Source organism: Aegilops tauschii, chromosome 1 (assembly GCF_002575655.3).
Source record: "Aegilops tauschii subsp. strangulata cultivar AL8/78 chromosome 1, Aet v6.0, whole genome shotgun sequence".
In the NCBI taxonomy this organism is placed as follows: domain Eukaryota; kingdom Viridiplantae; phylum Streptophyta; class Magnoliopsida; order Poales; family Poaceae; genus Aegilops; species Aegilops tauschii.
This window is the reverse complement of record NC_053035.3, coordinates 220,272,157-220,288,666: the sequence shown is the minus strand read 5'-3', so window position 1 is coordinate 220,288,666 and position 16,510 is coordinate 220,272,157. Positions and strand designations below refer to the sequence as shown.

Here is a 16,510-nt window from a genome sequence, read left to right as displayed (position 1 = left end):
TCTCGAAATAGGGACTCAATCCATATAAGTTCAGCAGTCGCATTGGCAACTGACTTGTACTCAACCTCTATGCTACTGCGGGAAATAGTGGCTTGCTTGCATGCACTCCAGGCGATCAGATTAGGCCCCAAGAACACTGCATGCCCCCCCATAGATCGCCTGTCATCTGGACACCCAGCCCAATCAGCATCTGAGAATGCAGAAAGAACTCCAGAGGAACTGGGGTGCAGATGAAGACCAAAGGAGACGGTAAGACGCACATAGCGCAATATGCGCTTCACGGCAGACCAGTGCATGTTAGTAGGTGCATGAAGATACTGGCACACCCTGTTAACCGCAAAGGATAGATCAGGACGTGTGATCGTCAGATACTGCAGGCCACCAACAATACTCTTGTACTCGGTAGCATCCTCAGGAGATAGAAGAGTACCATCAGCAGCTGAAAGTTTGTCAGTGGAGGACATGGGTGTAGGCGATGTCTTGCACTTGAGCATACCAGCACGGCGCAGAAGATCAAGAGAGTACTTCTTCTGGGTGAGAGCCAAACTGCCACGAGACCGATGAGCGACTTCAATACCCAGGAAGAAATGAAGTTGTCCCAAATCCTTAACTGCAAAATCACGACCAAGCGCAGTCACAAGAGCATCAGCAGCCGTCGGAGAGGAGCTAACGAGGACAATATCATCCACGTACACAAGGAGGTACATGGTCACACTCGGACGCTAAAACAAGAACAGTGAAGTATCAGCCATCGATGGGATGAATCCATGAGTCCGTAAAGCTAAAGCAAGGTGAGCATGCCAGGCACGAGGCGCCTGTTTCAGTCCATAGAGAGCCTTCGTCAGACGATAGAGGTGATAAGGCTGAGTGTGATCAACAAATCCAGGTGGCTGCCTCATGTAAACCTCCTCTTCAAGCAGTCCATGTAGAAAAGCGTTCTGCACGTCAAGCTGGCAGAGAGACCATCCACGAGAAACTGCCAGAGACAGAAGAAGTTGAATAGTGGTAGGCTTGACAACGGGGCTAAATGTATCCTCATAGTCCAGTCCCTGACGTTGTTTAAAGCCCTTAGCCACAAGACGCGCTTTGTAGCACTCAATGGAACCATCTGCATGTTTCTTCACCTTGAAAACCCACTTCGAATCGATGATGTTGACACGAGACGGAGGTGGAACAATTGTCCAGGTCTTATTCTGCATAAGAGCATGATATTCTTGTTCCATAGCAGCCCTCCAGTGTGGGATACTCATAGCGGCTTGATAACTGCGTGGTTCGGCGGTTGGATCATCCACAGCATGAGCCAGACAAGCAGCAAGGTATGTGACCGGGCCATCGGTGCGCTCCTTGGGACGGACGATCCCGCTATGACTACGCGTATGTGGACGCCGCGGAGCAACGACCACCGGAGCAGGCGGGGCGGCCGGAGCAGGCGAGGCGTCCAGGGCAGGCAAGGTCGGTCCAGCAAACTCCGGCGAAGAGGGACCGGGTGACAGCGACCCAGGAGACGGCGGACTGGGCGACGTGGGCCCAGGCGACCTGTGAGTCACTTCAGGCCCAGGCAAAGTGGGCGGCAGCGACGCCCGCGCAGATGGCAGAGGTGACGATGGAGGGGAGGCTAGGCGAGGAAGCGGAGACGTAGGACGCTCCATCATGGGCTCCGACCCAGCCATAGTAGCCGACGCAGGCTTCGGCCCAGTGGTAGACAGGGCTCCCGAGGCGGTGCATGCACATGCACCGGCCGATTGACGTGCGCCACGGGCGGCGTAGTAGGTCCGTCGGGGAGAAGTTCCAGGCGAGCTCCACGTCCAGTTCCTGCACCATGATTAGGTAACAACACAGGCGAATATGCAACATCTTCAAATTGGCAATGCATAAGAGGAGATAAATGCATAGATGGTGCTGTGGTGAATGACTGAGGCATGGCAGAAAAAGGGAAGACATTCTCATCGAAAACAACATCCCGAGATATGTAGACTTGATTAGTTGGGACATGGATACACTTGTAGCCTTTATGGAGAGAACTATACCCCCAGAACACACATTTTTTGGAGTGAAACTCAAGTTTGTGATCATTATAAGGACGAAGATGAGGCTAGCGAGCACACCCGAATACCTTGAAAAAGGTGTAGTCAGGAGTTTCATCCATTCTTCTGGATTATCTATACCATATTGTATTCTCGAGAAGCTCAATTGGAGTTTTCATATTAAGAACACGCGTAGGTAATCTGTTAATGAGAAAACACACGGTGGCAAAAGCATCACTCCAAAAGCGAAAAGGTACAGAAGCATGAGCAAGAAGTGTGAGGCCGGTTTCAACTATATGGCAATGTTTGCGCTCAATAGCACCATTATGCTGATGTGTATGTGGGCATGACAAACGATGGGAGATCCCAAGCTTATTAAAGAAAGTGTTGAGGTTGCGATATTCGCCCCCCCCCCAATCTGACTGAACATGGATAATTCTATGCTTGAGGAGACGTTCAACATGCAATTGGAACTGAATGGATATATCAAACACATCAGACTTGCGCTTAAGAAGATAAAGCTATGTGAAATGACTATAGGCATCAACAAAACTGACATAGTAGTTGTGACCACTAACAGATGTTTGTGCTGGACCCCACACATTAGAAAAACACAATTTCAAGAGGACTCTTTACTTCTCTAGTAGATGAAACAAAAGGTAGCTGATGACTTTTGCCTTGTTGACAGCCATCACACACGGACATCTCTTTATTGCTAGACTCTAATGGCAGCTCATGGCGGTGGAGTATGTGGCGAACGATGGGTGTGGCGGGATGACCAAAGCGAGAGTGCCACTAGTAAGGTGACACGCGAACACCGCTAAAGACACACGGGGCGGATGGACCCTCCAAACGGTACAAGCCTTGGCTCAAGCGGCCACTAAGCAGAACGTCCCGGGTTGCTCGGTCCTTAACAAAAAGATTAAAAGGCTGAAATTCACATAGGACATGATTATCAAGGGTGAGCTTAGGGACAGATAAAAGATTACGAGTCACCGAGGGAACCCGCAAAACATTACGAAGATGAAGCTGCCTAGAGGGATGACTAGTTAAAAGGGATGATGTACCGGGCTGGATCAATAGGATAGGATGGCATGTACCCCTGGTCGACGCGCGGATCCTTGCCCTTGGCGGCGATGTGGGCAGCCGGGGCGGCGGCGAGGTGGGCAGCCGGCGCGACGGCAGGGGGACCAAAGTCTACCATCGCAAATTGGCGCTCGTTTCCCTTGTCGTCATTGCCGATGCCAAAGAAGCTCCCCTGAAAGCGGCGGTGACACTTGGAGGCGACATGGCGTTCACGACCACATAGCTGGCATACCACCCGAGTGTTAGGGCCCCCACCCAGGGTCGATGCAGGGGGCGAGGCGGGCTTGCCAGAGGACAGGGCAGGGCACGCTGGCGCGAGAAGCCCAGAAGGCCGCCGACAGTGAGGTGATGGTGGCGGAGGAGCGACGAGCCTCGACGCGCTGCTCGGTGAAGAGAAGTCGTGAGTAGAGCTCGTGCGGGGGCGTCGCTGGCTTGGCATTGTGAACAACCTCGGCAAGATTGTCGTAGTCGGCATTGATGCCTTTGATGACAAAGCCAGCAAACTCCTCATCGCTGAGCGGTCGACCGATAGCGGTGAGTGTGTCCGCCAACACCTTCATCTTGTTGAAGTAGGTCGTGGCGGAGGAGTCCAGCTTCTTAATGTCGGCGAGCTCGCTGCGAAGGGCCATCGAGCGGGAGGTAGAGACCTGGGCAAAGGCGTGCTCCAGGGTCGTCCAGGCGTCCATGATGGTGGCGGCGAAGAGACAGAGACTGATACGTCTCCAACGTATCTATAATTTTTTATTTTTCCATGCTATTATATTACTTGTTTTGGATGTTTATGGGCTTTACTATACACTTTTATATCATTTTTGGGACTAACCTATTAACCGGAGGCCCAGCCCAAATTTCTGTTCATTTGCCTATTTCAATGTTTCACAGAAAAGGAATATCAAACGGAGTCCAAACGGAATGAAACCTTCGGGAGATTTATTTTTGGAACAAACGCAATCCAGGAGACTTGGAGTGGACGTCAAGAAACACATGAGGAAGCCACGAGGCAGGGAGGCATGCCCTAGGGGGGTGGGCGCGCCCCCCACCCTCGTGGGCCCTCGTGGCTCCCCTGACCGACTTCCTTCGCCTATATATATCTACATACCCTAAAAACATCCAGGAGCACCACAAAACCCTATTTCCACCGCCGCAACCTTCTCTACCCATGAGATCCCATCTTGGAGCCTTTTTCGGCGCTCCGCCGGAGGGGGAATCGATCACGGAGGGCTTCTACATCAACACCATAGACTCTCTGATGAGTTGTGAGTAGTTTACCACAGACCTTCGGGACCATAGTTATTAGCTAGATGGCTTCTTCTCTCTCTTTGAATCTCAATACAATGTTCTCCTCGATCTTCTTGGAGATCTATTTGATGTAACTCTTTTTGCGGTGTGTTTGTCGAGATCCGATGAATTGTGGGTTTATGATCAAGTTTATCAATGAGAAATATTTGAATCTCCTTTGAATTCTTTTCTGTATGATTGGTTATCTTTGCAAGTCTCTTCGAATTATCAGTTTGGTTTGGCCTACTAGATTGATCTTTCTTCCAATGGGAGAAGTGCTTAGCTTTGGGTTCAATCTTGCGGTGTCCTTTCCGAGTGACAGCAGGGGCAGCAAGGCACGTATTGTATTGTTGCCATCGAGGATAAAAAGAGGGCATCATGTCATCTTGCCTAATGCATTACTTTGTTCTTATGAACTTAATACTCTAGATGCATGCTGGATAGCGGTCGATGTGTGGAGTAATAGTAGTAGATGCAGAATCGTTTCGATCTACTTGTCGTGGATGTGATGCCTATATACATGATCATGCCTAGATATTCTCATAACTATGTGATAACCCACAAGTGTAGGGGATAATTGTAGCCTCTTTCGATAAGTAAGAGTGTCGAACCCAACGAGGAGCCAAAGGTAGAACAAATATTCTCTCAAGTCCTGTCTGCCACTGATACGACTCTACGCACGCTTAGTGTTCGCCTTACCTAGAACAAGTATGAAACTAGAAGTACTTTGTATGTGTTGTTGGATAGGTTTGCAAGATAATAAATAACACATAAATAAAAAGTAGGGGCTGTCTAGATAAAGAAGCAATAAAGTAAATATAGCGAGTGTGTAAAAGTGGTGGTAGGAGTTGTGAAATTTGTCCCTAAGCAATTGACTACTTTACTAGACCGATAGCAAGTTTTATGTGGGAGAGGCATAAGCTAACATACTTTCTCTTCTTGGATCGTATGCACTTATGATTGGAACTCTAGAAAGCATCCGCAACTACTAAAGATCATTAAGGTAAAACCCAACCATAGCATTAAAGCATCAAGTCCCCTTTATCCCATACGCCACAACCCCCTTACTCGGGTTTATGCTTCTACCACTCAAGCAACCAAGTATAAGCGAATCATGAACATATTGCAACACCCTACAGCGGGAATCCCTCACGCTTGCGTGACACGGAGGGCACAATAGGACAACAACATAACCACAAGCAAATTAAACCAATCATAGCAATTCACCAATCACCGATAGGACAACGAAAATCTACTCAGACATCATAAGATGGCAACACATCATTGGATAATAACATGAAGCATAAAGCACCATGTTCAAGTAGAGGGTACAGCGGGTTGCGGGAGAGTGGACCGCTGAATATAGAAGGGGGAAGGTGATGGAGATGTTGGTGAAGATGGCGGAGGTGTTGGTGAAGATCGCGGTGATGATGATGGCCCCCGGCGGCGTTCTGGCGCCACCAGAAGCAAGGGGAGAGAGCCCCCCCTTCTTCTTCTTCTTCTCCTTCTTCTTCTTCTTCCTTGACCTTCTCCCAAGATGGGAGAAGGGTTTCCCCTCTGGTCCTTGGCTCCCATGGCGTGGGAGGGGCGAGAGCCCCTCCGATATTGGATCTGTCTCTGTGTCTCTCTCTGTTTCTGCGCTCTGGGATTCTGTCCTGGCACCGTTTCTTTTATATCCGGAGATCCGTAAATCCGATTGGATTGAAACCTTCGCCCAGATATTTTTCCAAAAATTAGCTTTTTTGCGGCCAAAGAAGAGCATCAACCGCCTTACGAGGGGCCCACGAGGGTCAGGGGCGCGCCCCCTGCCTCGTGGCCACCTCGGGCACCATCTCGCGTTGATTTTACTTCCCAAAAATCATAAATATTCCAAAAATAAGCTCTGTCCGTTTTTATCCCGTTTGGACTCGGTTTATATTGGGTTTCTGCGAAACATAAAACATGCAACAAACAGAAACTAGCACTGGGCACTAGATCAATATGTTAGTCCCAAAAATAATATAAAAAGTTGCCAAAAGTATACGAAAGTTGTAGGATATTGGCATGGAACAATCAAAAATTATAGATACGACGGAGACGTATCAGCATCCCCAAGCTTAATTCTTACTCGTCCTCGAGTAGGTAAATGATAAAAAGATAATTTTTGATGTGGAATGCTACCTAGCATAATCTTGATCAAATATCTAGTCATGGCATGAATATTAAGACACGAGTGATTCAAAGCAATAGTCTATCATTTGACATAAAAACAAATAATACTTAGGGCATCCCAACAAACAATCATGTCTTTCAAAATATCAATGCTTCCAGAACGTTATCCCTACAAAATCATATAGTCTTGTATGCTCCCTTTTCTTAACATAAGGTACCCCTCATGCCTATCCCGGTGTCAGCCAAGCAATTGTTTCATACTTTAGTATTCTCAAACTTTTTCAACTCTCACGCAATACATGAGCGCGAGCCATGGATATAGCACTATGGGTGGAATAGATTATGATGGTGGAGGTTATGTGGAGAAGACAAAAAGGGAGAAAGTCTCACATCGACGTGGCTAATCAACGGGCTATGGAGATGCCCATCAATTGATGTCAATGCGAGGAGTAGGGATTGCCATGCAACGGATGCACTAGAGCTATAAGTGTATGAAAGCTCAAACTGAAACTAAGTGGGTGTGCATCCAACTTGCTTGATCATGAAGACCTAGGGCATTTTGAGGAAGCCCATCGTTGGAATATGCAAGCCAAGTTCTATAATGAAAATTCCCACTAGTATATGAAAGTGACAACATAAGAGACTCTCTATATGAAGAACATGGTGCTACTTTGAAGCACAAGTGTGGTAAAAGGATAGTAACATTGCCCCTTTTCTTTTTCTTTTTTTTCTTTTTTTGGGTGGGCTTCTTTGGCCCCCTTTTTTTATTTAGGCTTCTTTGGCCTCTATTTTTTATATATATGAGGCAATGCTCTATAATTATGATCATCACACTTTATTTACTTACAACTCAATATTACAACTCGATACTAGAACAAATATATGACTCTATATGAATGCCTCCGGCGGTGTACCGGGACGTGCAATGATCTAGCGTAGCAATGACATCAAAAAAACAGACAAGCCATGAAAACATCATGCTAGCTATCTTACGATCATGCAAGGCAATATGACAATGAATGCTCAAATCATGTATATGATGATGATGGAAGTTGCATGGCAATATATCTCGGAATGGCTATGGAAATGCCATGATAGGTAGGTATGGTGGCTGTTTTGAGGAAGATATAAGGAGGCTTATGTGTGATAGAGCGTATCGTATCATGGGGTTTGGATGCACCGGCGAAGTTTGCACCAACTCTCGAGGTGAGAAATGGCAATGCACGGTACCGAAGAGGCTAGCAATGATGGAAGGGTGAGAGTGCGTATAATCCATGGACTCAACATTAGTCATAAAGAACTCACATACTTATTGCAAAAATTTATTAGCCCTTGAAACAAAGTACTACACGCATGCCCCTAGGGGGGAGGTTGGTAGGAGTTAACCATCGCGCGCCCCCGACCTTCACGCAAAGATAAACAATCAAAATACAATGCGCGCCAATTTGGTTACATAGTTAGTAGACCATACGTGCATGCTTCGGGAATCACAAACCTTAACACCAATATCCTTACTAAACACAACCATCCACTAGTACCTCCCACATATTATCATCTCTATATCGCAAAACTATTGCAAGGAATCAAACATATCATATTCAGCGATCTACAAGTTTATGTAGGATTTTATGACTAACCATGTGAATGACCAATTCATGTCATCTCTCTAAATAGATATAAGTGAAGCAAGAGAGTTTAATTCTTTCTACAAAATATATGCCCACGCTCTAACAAATATAAGTGAAGCAAAAGAGCATTCTACAAATGGCGGTTTTCTATGTGAAGAGAAACAGGCAATCCAAACTTCAAATGATATAAGTGAAGCACATGAAGCATTCTATAAAGGCATACTCAAAAGATTTAAGTGAAGTGCAATGAGCATTCTATAAATAAACCATGGACTATCTCATACCAGCATGGTGCATAAAAGAAAAGTGAAAACTAAATGCAAAAGACGCTCCAAGACTTGCACATATCGCATGAACGAAACGAATCCGAAAACATACCGATACTTGTTGAAGAAAGAGGGGATGCCTTCCGGGGCATCCCCAAGCTTAGACGCTTGAGTCTCCTTGAATATTTACTTGGGGTGCCTTGGGCATCCCCAAGCTTGAGCTCTTTCCTCTCTTCCTTTTCCTCATATCGAGACCTCCTCGATCAAACACTTCATCCACAACTTCAACAGAAAACTCGGTAAGATCCGTTAGTATAATAAAGCAAATCACTACTCTAAGTACTGTTGAAAAACCAATTCATATTTTGTTTTTGCATTGTTTCTACTGTAATATAGCTTTTCCAAGGCTTAATCCACTAATAGAAATTGATAGTTTCATCAAAACAAGTAAACTATGCATCAAAAACAGAATCTGTCAAAAGCAGAACAGTCTGTAGCAATCTGAACATTCACCATACTTCTGGTACCCCAAAACTTCTACCAAAATTAGGAAAAATAAACAATTTGTACAGCAAGACAGTGCAAAAAAATTCAGAACCGTTTGACGTTCCAGTAAAAAAATGTAAAATCGCGCACTATAGCCAAAGTTTCTGTCCTGCACCGTACAAACCAACAAGCATTGTAAACATCCTAAAGGAAAAACTTGGCACATTATTTTTATAATACAATGGAATTGTACAAGGGGATAATTATTTTTTATGAAAAGTTTCTGTAATTAAGATTCACAAAGTTTCCGTGAGCATGAACAAAGTTCAAGGAGCTCTCCCACTTCAACAATGCTTGTCTTTCTTACTTTCACTTTCCTTTTTGAAAAGTTTTGGGTTACCCTCTTTATTTTTTTGTTTTTAAACTTTATAAAAGCACTCAACAGAAATAAATGACTCTCTAAAACTTCCGGGTTGTCTCCCTGGCAGCGCTTTCTTTAAAGCCATTAAGCTAGGCATATAGTGCTCAAGTAATGGATCCACCCGGATCCCAAGGTATATCAAAGCCAATTTTAATTAACAATAATTTGTGATTTAGTAGTGAGCACAAAGTAACATATATCATGCAACAACGAAGTCTAACTCTCTTCCTATGCATCGGCATGTCATAAAAGAACAATTCATGCACACATAGTAAAGGCCAATGCATAGTATAAGCAGTTTCTTGCAATTTTATCATATTGGAAACATAGAGAGGTGGAGATATAGTTCCTCTCTCATAATAGTTGCAAGTAGGAGCAGCAAGCACATGCATATTATATTTATCAAAATCATCATGTGTAGTAGTAAAACGCAACCCATCAATATAATCCTAATAAGCACAAACTTCTCCGATATAGTGTAGTAGGGAGAATCCAAAAAGATAATAGGACTATCATGCGTCGGTGCAATAGCAACAATTTCATGTTTAACATAAGGAACTATAGCAAGTTCATCTCCATAAGCATAATTTATATTGGCATCTTGGCCACAAGCATCATCAAAAAGGGATATTTCAAGAGAATCAACGGGATCATAACAATCATCATAGCAATCATCCTTCGGTAAGCACGAAGGGGAATTAAACAATGTATGAGTTGAAGAGTTACTCTCATTAGAAGGTGGGCACGGGTAGCTAATCCGCTCTTCCTCCTTTTGTTCTTCGCTCTCCTTATCATCTTTTCATCCAATGAGCTCACAGTTTCATCAATTTATTCTTCCATAGACTCCTGCAAAATATTAGTCTCTTCTTGGACAGCGGAGACTTTCTCAATAAATGCATCAATATCGGAATTGTATTCATAATTTTCATAGCAATATCTAAGTATAGCAAAAATTTCAGGTCTGTAAACTGAATCATCAAAATCTTCAAACTCTTTAAACATAGATTCAATCTCATAAGCACCCATAAAAGCAATGAATTCTTCTATTTGTTCCACATCATAGTAATCATAGATACCATTAGCATAAGAAGCCAAGGTTTTATTATCATTGAGTTTGCATGAAAAGGGAAGGTGTGGAGACTTCATCCTAGAGCAACAAGTATAATCATGTCTCAAGCATAGATCCCGAACATACCAATGCAACATATAAATTTGATCCCATAATAGTTTCCCTTTCTGTGTTAAGCGATAATCCCTAAAGTATTCATGTTGATCCAACGTGTGTCTCCCATAACATAATTGAATGGGGTTTTCTCAGGATTATCAAAGTAGTACATAATTTCTTTCACATAACGAGCATCGAGGGTTTTAGGAGGTTCCCCATCTCCATGAGTAGCAAGTACACCTATTTTTTTGGTATTTCGTGTTCCATATCCATAACTAAACATAGAGAACAACTAAGAACAGCAAATAAAAATTACTTAGTGATAAAGCAAACAAGCACACACGAGAATATTCACCCCACGCTATGACTCCCCGGCAACGGCGCCAGAAGAAGGTCTTGATAACCCACAAGTGTAGGGGATAATTGTAGCCTCTTTCGATAAGTAAGAGTGTTGAAACGAGGAGCTAAAGGTAGAACAAATATTCTCTCAAGTCCTATCTGCCACTGATACGACTCTACGCACGCTTAGTGTTCGCCTTACCTCGAACAAGTATGAAACTAGAAGTACTTTGTAGGTGTTGTTGGATAGGTTTGCAAGATAATAAAGAACACGTAAATAAAAGTAGGGGCTGTTTAGATAAAGAAGCAATAAAGTAAATATAGCGAGTGTGGAAAAGTGGTGGTAGGAGTTGTGAAATTTGTCCCTAAGCAATTGACTACTTTACTAGACCGATGCAAGTTTTATGTGGGAGAGGCGTAAGCTAACATACTTTCTCTTCTTGGATCATATGCACTTATTATTGGAACTCTAGCAAGCATCCGCAACTACTAAAGATCATTAAGGTAAAACCCAACCATAGCATTAAAGCATCAAGTCCCCTTTATCCCATACGCCATAACCCCCTTACTCAGGTTTATGCTTCTGTCACTCAAGCAACCCACTATAAGCGAATCATGAACATATTGCAACACCCTACAGCGGGAATCCCTCACGCTTGCGCGACACGAAGCGCACAATAGGACAGCAACAGAACCACAAGAAAATTAAACCAATCGTAGCAATTCACCAATCACCGATAGGACAACGAAAATCTACTCAGACATCATAAGATGGCAACACATCATTGGATAATAACATGAAGCATAAAGCACCATGTTCAAGTAGAGGGTACAGCGGGTTGCGGGAGAGTGGACCGCTGAATATAGAAGGGGGAAGGTGATGGAGATGTTGGTCAAGATGGCGGAGGTGTTGGTGAAGATCGCGGTGATGATGATGGCCCCCGGCGGCGTTCCGGCGCCACCGGAAGCAAGGGGGAGAGAGCCCCCCCCCTTCATCTTCTTCTTCCTTGACCTTCTCCCTAGATGGGAGAAGGGTTTACCCTCTGGTCCTTGGCTCCCATGGCGTGGGAGGGGCGAGAGCCCCTCCGAGATTGGATCTGTCTCTCTCTGTTCTGCGCTCTGGGATTCTGCCCTGGCACCATTTCTTTTATATCCGGAGATCCGTAACTCCGATTGGATTGAAACCTTCGCCCAGATATTTTTCCAAAAATTAGCTTTCTTGCGGCCAAAGAAGAGCATCAACCGCCTTACAAGGGGCCCACGAGGGTCAGGGGGGCGCCCAGTATGGGCAAGCGCGCCCCCCTGCCTCATGGCCACCTCGGGCACCGTCTCGCGTTGATTTTACTTCCCAAAAATCATAAATATTCCAAAAATAAGCTCCGTCCGTTTTTATCCCGTTTGGACTCCGTTTGATATTGGGTTTCTGTCAAACATAAAACATGCAACATACAGGAACTGGCACTGGGCACTGGATCAATATGTTAGTCCCAAAAATAATATAAAAAGTTGCCAAAAGTATATGAAAGTTGTAGGATATTGGCATGGAACAATCAAAAATTATAGATACGACGGAGACGTATCACTATGCACTTTTCTATCAATTGCTCGACAGTAATTTGTTCACCCACCGTAATACTTATGCTATCTTGAGACAAGCCACTAGTGAAACCTATGGCCCCCGGGTCTATTTTCCATCATATAAGTTTCTGATCTACTTTATTTTACAATCTTTACTTTCCAATCTATATCATAAAAATACGAAAAATATTTATCTTATCTTATTATCTCTATCAGATCTCACTTTCGCAAGTGGCCGTGAAGGGATTGACAACCCCTTTATCGCGTTGGTTGCGAGGTTCTTGTTTGTTTGTGTAGGTACGAGGGACTTTCGCGTAGCCTCCTACTGGATTGATACCTTGGTTCTCAAAACTGAGGGAAATACTTACGCTACTTTGCTGCATCACCCTTTCCTCTTCAAGGGAAAACCAACGCAGTGCTCAAGAGGTAGCAAGAAGGATTTCTAGCACCGTTGCCGGGGAGGTCTTCGCTCAAGTCAAGACATACCAAGTACCCATCACAAACTCTTCTCCCTCGCATTACATTATTTGCCATTTGCCTCTCATTTTCCTCTCCCCCACTTCACCCTTGCCGTTTTATTCACCCTCTCTTTCCCGTTCGCCTCTGTTTCGCTTGCCTCTTGTGTGCTTGAGTGTTGGATTGCTTGTCACGATGGCTCAAGATAATACTAAATTGTGTGACTTTTCCAATACCAATAATAATGATTTCCTTAGCACTCCGATTGCTCCTCTTACCGATGTTGAATCTTGTGAAATTAATACTGCTTTGTTGAATCTTGTTATGAAAGATCAATTCTCTGGCCTTCCTAGTGAAGATGCTGCTACTCATCTAAACAACTTCGTTGATTTGTGTGATATGCAAAAGAAGAAAGACGTGGATAATGATATTGTTAAATTGAAGTTATTTCCGTTTTCACTTAGAGATCGTGCTAAAACTTGGTTTTTGTCTTTGCCTAAAAATAGTATTGATTCATGGAATAAGTGCAAAGATGCTTTTATCTCTAAGTATTTTCCTCCCGCTAAGATCATCTCTCTTAGAAACGATATTATGAATTTTAAGCAACTCGATCATGAACATTTTGCACAATCTTGGGAGAGGATGAAATTAATGATTCGCAATTGCCCTACACATGGATTAAATTTATGGATGATCATACAATTTTTTTATGTCGGATTGGATTTTGCTTCTAGAAATCTTTTAGATTCGGCCGCGGGAGGCACTTTTATGGAAATCACTTTAGGAGAAGCTACTAAACTCCTAGATAATATTATGGTTAATTATTCTCAACGGCACACCAAAAGATCTACTAGTAAAAAAGTTCATGTGATAGAAGAGATTAATGTTTTGAGTGGAAAGATGGATGAACTTATGAAATTGTTTGCTAATAAGAGTGCTCCTATTGATCCTAATGATATGCCTTTGTCTACTTTGATTGTGAATAATAATGAATCTATGGATGTGAATTTTGTTGGTAGGAATAATTTTGGTAACAACGCGTATAGAGGAAACTTTAATCCTAGGCCGTTTCCTAGTAATTCCTCTAATAATTATGGTAATTCCTACAACAACTCTTATGGAAATTTTAATAAGATGCCCTCTGATTTTGAGATTAGTGTTAAAGAATTTATGATCTCTCAAAAGAATTTCAATGCTTTGCTTGAAGAAAAATTGCCTAAGATTGATGAATTGGCTAGGAACGTGGATAGAATTTCTCTTGATGTTGATTCTTTGAAACTTAGATCTATTCCACCTAATCATGATATCAATGAGTCTCTCAAAGCCATGAGAATTTCCATTTATGAGTGCAAATAAAGAACCGCTAGGATGCGTGCTAAGAAAGATTGCTTTGCACTAGTAGAAAAAGGGTCAAATGTGAAGCACATTAGTGCCGGTTTGATTTTGAGCCAGAACTAATGTGTCCATTAGTGCCGGTTCCAATGGCTAGCCGGCCGCTCTCATTAGTACCGGTTCGTGGCGAACCTTTAGCACCGGTTCGTGCCACGAACCGGTACTAAAGAGAGTGGTGGCAGGATGTTGTCAGTCTGGGGCCCCTCCAGTACCTTTAGTACCGGTTCGTGGCACGAACCGGTACTAAAGGTCGACGTACATAAACCCTTCGTCCACCCGAGCTCGCTCTGTTCTTCCCCTTTCCCCTCTCCTTCCTCTGTTCTTCCCCTCTCTTCCTCGAGCTCATCACACATTTTGCCCAAAATTTGTCAAGATTTGAAGGCCCCCATCCATTCAAATGATCACAAAGGTTAGCAACTTTGTCCTTTCATCTCTCATTGCTAGATTAGCTCTTGCAATGCTTTGTATAGTGATTAATTTGGGAGTTTAGTAATTTGGGAGGAATTATATGTGCTAGTATTTGATTTATATGCAATTTGAGGTCAAAAATAACACTTAGTTTGCATATGTAGGTGTGGTTTACTTAGTGCCTTCTAAATCTCCATCGTAACCACCGTCGATCGCCCGCACCGTCCCGTCGCCGGCACCACCTTGTGGTGAGGCTCTTGCTCATGAATGTTTTACATTACCAAATTGATGTTTGCGTGATTTGGATATATAGTTACTCCTATAATTATCTTACCCGTACATTGTTTGTTATACATAGTGCCATGGTTTTGATATCCGTCCCCGTCGGCCCTCGTCCTTGTTATGATTCGGATGTGGTATATTCTCTTTTAAAACTAGTTGTTGCATTTCGTGTTTATGACAAATTATGCCCATCAAGTTGACATAGATATTTTTATCTAGGAGGTATGTGAACCGGAAATTCCAACCGACCCTATTGTCGAGAGGTTAAATTTAGTTGAAAGAGAAAACGAGTATTTGAAAGAAAAATTGAAAAGAATTGAGGGGGAGAAGATGGAATTGGAGTTGCATGTTGTCGATGTCGTCGATGATCACAAGATCAAGATGGAGAAAATGCGGTTGAAGATTAGAAAGATTAGAAAATATGCCATTGATAGTGTGGCTTGGTATCATTATGTTGTTGGATCAATTGTTACCTTAGTTGCGATCTTGATCGCATTTGTTGTTGCATTTAAATTCTTTAGCTAGAGAGTTATTTTATGTTGCATTTAATTAAGTGTTGTATATGAACTTTATGTATGAACTTGTATTAATTTGGTCTATTCAGTGTTGTGTAATGAAGATGAGCCGACAATGGATGTATGATGACCGATGCTCTCCCGAGTTCATTAATGGCATGCATACTTTTCTGCTTGCCGCTAAGGCAAACAAGCGGGCGGATGGTTTTATGCCTTGTCCATGTGCTGGCTGTAAGAATGGTCACAATTACTCTACGTCAAGAACCATTCACGTCCACCTATTTGAGTCTGGTTTCATGCCCCACTATAATGTTTGGACCAAGCACGGAGAAAGAGGGGTTATGATGGAAGACAATGAAGAAGAAGAGGACGACGACGGCTATCCTGGCCATGGGTTCCCTGAATACGATGATACAACAATGGGGGAAGAAGCTGAGCCGGCAATGCGGGAAGAAGCTGAAGAAGAGGCATCAGATGAGCCCGCTGATGATCTAGGTCGGGCCATTGCCGATGCAAAGAGAAACTGGGCAAGTGATTTGGAGAGGAAGAAGTTGCAGCGCATGTTAGAGGATCACAAGAAATTGTTGTACCTGAATTGCGAAGCTGACAAGAAAAAGTTGGGCACCACACTGGAATTGCTGCAATGGAAGGCAGAGAATGGTGTATCTGACAAGGGATTTGGAAAGTTCCTGGTAATGATAAAGAATATGCTTCCAAAGGACAACGAATTTCCCGAGAGTACGTATGAAGCAAAGAAGGTTGTCTGCCCTCTAGGGTTAGAGGTGCAGAAGATACATGCGTGCCCTAATGACTGCATCCTCTACCGCGATGAGTATGAGGATTTGAACGCTTGCCCGGTATGCGGTGCATTGCGCTATAAGATCAGCCGCGATGACCCTGGTGATGTCGAGGGCGAGCGCCCCAGGAAGAAGATTCCTGCCAAGGTGATGTGGTATGCTCCTATAATAGCACGGTTGAAATGTTTGTTCCAAAACAAAGAGCATGCCAAGGCGATGCGATGGCACAAAGAAGGCC

The 16,510-nt window shown here is 43.7% G+C and overlaps 1 protein-coding gene across 1 annotated transcript; it reads right to left on the bottom strand.

The window, feature by feature from the left end:
- Positions 1 to 3,352: 3,352 nt before the first annotated feature.
- On the bottom strand, positions 3,353 to 3,796 carry LOC141028058 (uncharacterized). Its single transcript, XM_073505895.1, has one exon. The coding sequence runs from the start codon at positions 3,794 to 3,796 to the stop codon at positions 3,353 to 3,355; it is 444 nt and encodes a 147-aa protein (XP_073361996.1).
- Positions 3,797 to 16,510: the final 12,714 nt, after the last annotated feature.